The sequence below is a fragment of the Aegilops tauschii genome, chromosome 6 (assembly GCF_002575655.3).
Source record: "Aegilops tauschii subsp. strangulata cultivar AL8/78 chromosome 6, Aet v6.0, whole genome shotgun sequence".
NCBI lineage: Eukaryota > Viridiplantae > Streptophyta > Magnoliopsida > Poales > Poaceae > Aegilops > Aegilops tauschii.
The window spans coordinates 296,953,108-296,959,986 of NC_053040.3; the positions used below are offsets into that span (position 1 = coordinate 296,953,108).

Consider the following 6,879-nt stretch of genomic DNA (forward strand, 5'->3'; position numbering starts at 1 on the left):
ACCACACTGGGCAAATGCCCTACTTCAACATAACATAACTACATCTTCTGCCTGGAAGGCTAGTAGGTGCTGATACCTGTCCGCGCGACAGTTGCATTTTCGGTGTACGCAACAAAATCTTCTTTAAGAACTGTCGTGGGGCATTCTAACCTCACGAGCCAATTTTTCAGAATGATTAAGCTGCAACTTGGATTCAAGGAAATTTTAAAATTACTAAATTTCATACAATCTCACAGAAAAACAGCGATAGAAAATGAATGCATTTTCTCAACACGCATCTGGCTGCGCAGCAGTGAACCAAACACACAGCCGCGAGATTTTGGGCATAAATATGGTCAGGCTATGCTTAAATATCAGTTGAGGACGCTTCAAGCAAGGCAAATTTCACCAAAAATGACAACTGCAAGGAGCATAAGCACTTGAAACATTCAGTGTTAATACTTTTACAGCCAGTGATTCATGTCTCGACAAAACTAATACTGTAGACATAAGACATGAAAAGGCACAACAATACTATGAGCGCTAATGAGTACATAAAAATCTGATCACAAAGATGTAATGTTCGTTTTCAAACTTCCCTTCACTGGATGTTCCATTTCTGCTCCAAGGCACTGCATATTCGATTCAGGCAGCAGGCAGCACTGAGAGGGTAACCGCTAACTGCAAGAAAAAGGTAATATGTCACTACAGTTCAAAGCAAAAGGGGGGTACAATCAAGAAACTACTACTCCCTCCGTCCCTTTTTACTCCGCATATTAGATTTGTGTCAAGTCAAAGTTTGCAACATTTGACCAAATTTATATTAAAAATTGTCTATATCTATAATATCAAATATATATTTTATGAAACTATATTTCATAATGAATCTCGAAACATTGATGTGACATTCTGAATGTTGATACTTTTTTCTATAAGTTTGGTCAAAGTAGAGATACTTTGACTTCGGACCAAACTTATATGCAGACTAAAAGGGACTGGAGGGAGTACATGGTAGGGCGATACAACTTGAGGCAGAGAATAGCAATATCTAATTGTCCACGTTATGAAGGTCTAGACGATGCTTGTGAACTCAAACCTAATTGATGGTTTCTTGCTCTAACAAAAGATGTCGGAAAGGGCAAGCCACTGATGCTCAAACCACCAAGAAGCAGAAACGTATATAATCCAAACCAGTAACCAAGTTCCAACCAAGTTATCCCAATCCTAACTAATTTGGGGTAGTTAATTATAGAAACAAAGGAAATCCAGGAATTGGGTAGTTTGAAAAATATGAAAAGAGACTAAACCTCATTTAATAGTTAATACCGACAAGCTGAACTGAGTAAATATTCAATTTTAACTGATAAGTGTTGGTTACAACTAACAACATGCTAGAAGTTTCCAATTTTACCATGAGACAACACTCTATTGATCAACTTTACAAGAAAAGAGAACTATTTGAATGGGGCAAAGCAAATATCATAAATGTTTGTTTCCAGGTAACAATTCACAGGGAACAGTAGACTTCTTAAAATCTCAAACACGGCATGCACAACAAACATATAACACCCATTTGAAACCTCTCAAAAAATCCAAACAACTGAAAATAAAACTGATCTAACAAACATATTAGTATCACCCTTATCAGAAGTTTACGAAGTTCTCAGGACTACTGTTTTTATTTCAAACAGGGTTACTTACTCTGTATGTAATCATCTGAGTATTCCTTGTCAACCTTTCCATGGGCCATGGCACCAACCTGGAATAATGTGCAGACAATATGAGATTATGCACAAGGAAGCAACAGATGATAGAAAACAAATTAGTTCAATATCAAAGCTTTTACAGCTCCACTCACCACAAACACAAGAGGTTCATCATCATTGGACTTAGCAACATAGTCAAACAAATTAACTGCCTTCTCCGCACTATATGAAAGGCCTAATGACCAAAAATACATCGATTAGCATCCCTATCTGATCCAGATAAAGTTTTAGTAAATAAATAATTTTCTCACCAATTTTCCGTACGCCAACAGGTAGATACTGGGTAACAGGATTTTTAATAACATTAAGGAGCTTCTCACGCTTCCCAACTGCCGTGATGCTCAGCTTTTGCAATAACTGTGCTGTGATGTTGTATAAATTGCAGGTCAGCATGGTTCATGAAATATATGACATGAAAGGTGAAGAACATGCACTACTTGTATTATTTGCAACTTACACATCAAGCCACAGAAACGTTTGAACGTCCGTGGCATGCGAACATGAGGCTTGATTTCAAACAACACTCCCTTTTCAGTCCTAACATAAACAGCTTGTAACCTCCCAGCCTTAGTTAGAGGGCTATCAAATATTGCTAGTAGTGCCTGCAAAATATTTTCGGCAGAAATTCAGAACTGTCATACTTTGTAGCTATTCAGAGACCCAAACAGTGTTCGACAACCAAAAGAGAGGAAACAAATGCTATGGCATTAGGTCGCGTTGACAACCAAATTAAATTTACTTCCCTTAAGACTTACAACAGGAACTTCTGGATGGATAATGCTCCCTCCGATCCAAAATATGTGTCACAGTTTTGAACTGGGTTTAGTTCAAAACTGCGACATATTTATGGATCGGAGGTAGTAATAAATAAGACAGCTTTCTATTCATATTACAGCATCAGAAATAAAATAATGATGACAGAAATTTAGAGTACCTGGTGAATGATATCAGGCCTGTAATCAGCTGGATTGCGATTCTGCTTCCTTAAATAATTTGCGTGATCATCCGAATTCAAGATTTGCATACCCTACAGAAACAGTTACAATTATCACTAAAACTGACATAAAATAAGGGATTTTTGTTTAGTAGGAGGCGTTGATCTCTTTAATCACCAGATATTGTAGAAGGATTGTAACTAGTCTGGTGTAATTAGTTCACACTTGCTCTTTACATGCTAGCAGCCACTAATTTTTGACCATTGATACCTACTCGTGAACAGCCCACGACATGCATGCACACAATAACCTATCCTCCAAAGGGAAGGGAAGGGAAGAAAATAATTACGGATTTACGCCTAGCGTTCTTGTTCTTTCAAATCTTGCAAATAAATCAGGACAAAACATGTTCATCGCTCACTATTAAATTTAATTATGCTCACTGATTCAATTCTAGCATTCTGCAAGTATGCTGCTGCTTAAGAAATTAGCATCTTTTTGGAAGACCACTCTTACACTATTATGTCAGGGATGCTTCTGGATTCAAACAATTCAGGGCAGTGCAACTTTTTCCCCTGCTCGCAAGTTAAACTAAACTACCACATGAATAAAGCAGCTACTCGAACAAATTTCTCTAAGTGTCAATTCGACCACCGAACGAGAAATAATCAATCACAGTCAAAAATAAATCACTGGTCTATTGGTCGAGAGTCCATACTAGTGTGCTAGCATACCTTGCCGACTTTGCCGACCTCGAGGCAGGCCCTCTCAAGTACGAAGATAGCGCCCGGCCGCCGCTTACTGTCGACCGGGCGGGGCACGATGGGGATCCCCTCCCCCACCTCCTCGGCAAAAGCCTCCTCTGCCGCCGCCTCCCCCTCCATCACCTCCTCATTTTCCTTCACCTCTTCATCCACCGCCTCGGCGTCGACCGGAGGGGCGCGCGAGGCTTCGCCGCCTTCCAGCTTCCGCTTCTTCTTCCCCTTCACTGCGTACGGCCGCCCCATGCCTTCTTCTCCCTTCGCTTCGCGCCGGCGCCGGGCTGCGGGGGTTTGAGTCACAGAGAGCCGCCTAGGGTTCTTCTCCTTTGTCCCCTTCTTTTTTTGAGGGGGTGGGGTTCTTCTTATTGTGTGGGCTCAAAAGGCAAGTAAACGAACCGCACAACAACAAATAGAAGCCCATCAACCACAACCAGCCCAAAAGGAAAGAAGTCTATCAACCACACAAGCAGCCCAGCAGAGGCAGTTTGGATTCGCCACGCCCGGCCCAAATCCGAAGCGCTGACCATATTGGCACAGGAACGGACGGCGCCGACGCTCGCGGGAGTGCAGGTGGGGGTCACCCTGTGCTTTCGGTTTATTCGGTTTACATGGTTCGGTTTAAACGGTTTTTGGTTTATACGGTATTAATACTTCAATAAATACGGTATGCAAATAAAATATGGTTCGGTTTCGGTATATACCAAATTATATCGGTATGGTTTTGGTATATACCATAAAAACCAAAGTTGACGCGAATTTGAAAATGACGTAATAATAATTTGCAAATTTATGACTCAAAACACATACTATTTTACACAAATAGTATATGAGTATATATATAAGTATATATGCGTGCATTGATTCAACTGTTGATGGTTATGGACGTGCTTTTTTAGAGGAAAGGCATACGCCCGATTTTATAAATAAAGCCATAAGGCGGGTAGCAACAGCATCACAGAAAAGTATCAAACACACCCAAGCCCCAACGTTGGGCAAGAAGACGAAGTACAAAGTCAGGTACATGGCTCCCACGCCAGTACACGGCACACAGGCCGGAAGAGAAAGAACCAACTAAAGCTAAAGCATCAGGCCCAAAAAAAGCAATCAAGCATCCTGCTCTTGTCTGCATAACTGAGACGCCGTCGTCCGAATTTTGTAGATCAGCATAGAGAGCGCCTCTTGGTTGTCGACCTTAGTCAATGATTTCCACTGCTGCAGGAAAGCACACGATTTAAATAAGCAGTCAGCCGGTTTAGCCGGAAACACGTGCTCGATAGTAAATTTGTTCCTAGTAGTCCACAGAGACCAGCATAAAGCCCCCAAGCCCACCCAAATGATGCGCCTAGATACACCGGAGAGGTTGGAAGCCAAGCTGCGCAACTCGGCAAAGGAGGCAGGGGCCCAAGAAACATGAAGCCAGTCCCGCACACAACTCCAAATAAGCTTAGCCAGGTGGCAGTGAAAAAAGATATGATCCGAGTCTTCCACATCACCACAAAGAGCACAGAACTGGGAGCCCGGCCCATTTCTCTTACGAATCTGATCAGCCGAGGGCAACCGGCCTCGAAAGGCTTGCCACAAGAAAATTTTAATCTTAAGGGGAATACGGGCCTTCCCAACTTGGGAAAAACGATTGGTCGGCGTGCCACCAACGAGCTTAGAATAAATAGACTTAACAGAAAAACGCCCAGAGGCAGAAAGCGGCCAAAGCACCGAATCCCTGATGAGGACATCAATACCATTGTTACACCCAGAGCCCCTGCTGCTATACATACTGGACCAATTACTAGAGTTCGCGCACGCCAATTAAATTACCAGGTACTTTCGTTTCTTGGTAATGATTCTAATGTTCATGAGAATATGATGCTGCCTAAATTGGATACATTTGTTTTGCTTACAAATGAAGGGCCTAGCTTTGAGAAGGATGAACATTGGAGCAAGAACAAGCATGGAGATGATGGCATACGCATGGGGAACAAGAACGGAGTTACAAGTGATGATTTCAGGACGTTGAAGCCACCATAATGCGTGCATGAAGCCTTGGACGAAATATACAAGATGCTACTTCATAACTTTCGTCCAGAGGCTATTCTAGGTGCTGCGTCACCTTATTATTGGGCCAGGCCCATGTAATTTCGAAATACTTGAGTATAGGCTGTTTTTAGAGTCCGTATGTGTGGGGAAACAAGAGATAGGGTTGGTTTCGGACCCCTTCCCCAAGGGCCACGAAATTCCCCCCTCTTCCTCCATATATACAGCCCTTAGGGCGTCGTTTAGACTTTGGGTTTTGTTTAGATTAAAAGTTCGCCATAGCTGCAACTTCGCGTACTTCGTTTGTGTTCAACGACCAGACAAAGGCGTCACAGAACCCCACCTTGATCAATAAAGCTTTCATCTTATATTCGCAATATCCAGATTGCAATCTCAGTTTCATGCTTGTTCTTCGTTTGCTCGCAGGAAACAGACCCTCGTGGTTAGGTTGATCGTGCTCCGGCGTGGTCAATAACCTCTCGGAGTTGGTTTAGCGATTGCTAAGGCGCGACGTCTTCGCACGTTCGTAGTCGGATCGTCAAAGTCGACTTCCACCAAAGCGATATCCATCATCTCATCGAAAGACGGGACACCTTTGCCCATATCAATCCCTGACCGTCGAGAGCGTAGGGAAGAGGGCAGTAAGACGTTGCCAATCTTCAAACTCTACAGGCGACAGAGAACGGCGAAAGGCCAGGTTCCACCCCTGGGATGCAAGCTTCGCAATAGAAATATTAGGTTCAGAGCAGTAAGAGAAAAGGGTAGGGAAGGTCACCGAGAGAGGTGAATCTCCACACCACCAATCAAGCCAAAACCGAATCGAGGAGCCGTCCCCAACAACAAACTTAACGAAAGATTGAAAAACAGGTCTCTCTTTGACCAGAGACTTCCAAAACTGAGAGCCACCACGCGGCAGAGCAAACATCGGGCTCGAGGACGGGAAATATTTAGCCTTAAGGATCGACAGCCAAAGGGGTTGATCCTCAGCGCTCATAATCTTCCACCACCATTTAATCATCAAGCATTGATTCATGATGGAAGTATTAAGAATTCCTAACCCCCCAAGGTTTTTGGGCCTGCACATCAACTTCCATTTGACGAAGCGATATTTGCGACGATTGTCCACAACATTCCAGTAAAACGCCCCACGGTGTTTGTCAAAACCAGCATGAATCCCAGCCAACAAGAGAAAGAAGCCCATAAGGAACATGGGGAGGGAGGAGAGGCAAGCATTAATTAGAGCCACTTTACCAGCATTCGTATTATATCTACCCCGCCAGGGAAGGACCCTGTTTCCCACCTTTGTGACTACCGGGGCAAAATCTTTGGCATGGAGCACATCCGGGGAAATAGGCAAACCCAAGTACTTGAACGGATAGGAGCCCAGCTTACTGTTAAGAAGGTGGG

General features: G+C 43.2%; 1 protein-coding gene across 1 annotated transcript; it reads right to left on the reverse strand.

Moving 5' to 3' along the window:
* Positions 1 to 382: 382 nt before the first annotated feature.
* On the reverse strand, positions 383 to 3,812 carry LOC109781927 (uncharacterized). Its single transcript, XM_020340518.4, has 7 exons — positions 3,415 to 3,812; positions 2,680 to 2,772; positions 2,203 to 2,347; positions 1,997 to 2,107; positions 1,838 to 1,920; positions 1,681 to 1,738; positions 383 to 660 (listed from the first exon to the last, which is right to left on the reverse strand). The coding sequence occupies exons 1-7, from the start codon at positions 3,685 to 3,687 to the stop codon at positions 581 to 583; spliced, it is 843 nt and encodes a 280-aa protein (XP_020196107.1). The 5' UTR covers positions 3,688 to 3,812; the 3' UTR covers positions 383 to 580.
* Positions 3,813 to 6,879: the final 3,067 nt, after the last annotated feature.

Coding starts and splice junctions, on each gene's coding strand:
- LOC109781927 (XM_020340518.4), bottom strand. CDS start 3,687: ATGGGGCGGCCGTACGCAGTGAAGGGGAAGAAGAAGCGGAAGCTGGAA. Junction 2,348..2,679: donor GGCCTGATATCATTCACCAG/GTACTCTAAATT, acceptor AATATTTTGCAG/GCACTACTAGCAATATTTGA. Junction 661..1,680: donor CTCAGATGATTACATACAGA/GTAAGTAACCCT, acceptor TTTTTCTTGCAG/TTAGCGGTTACCCTCTCAGT.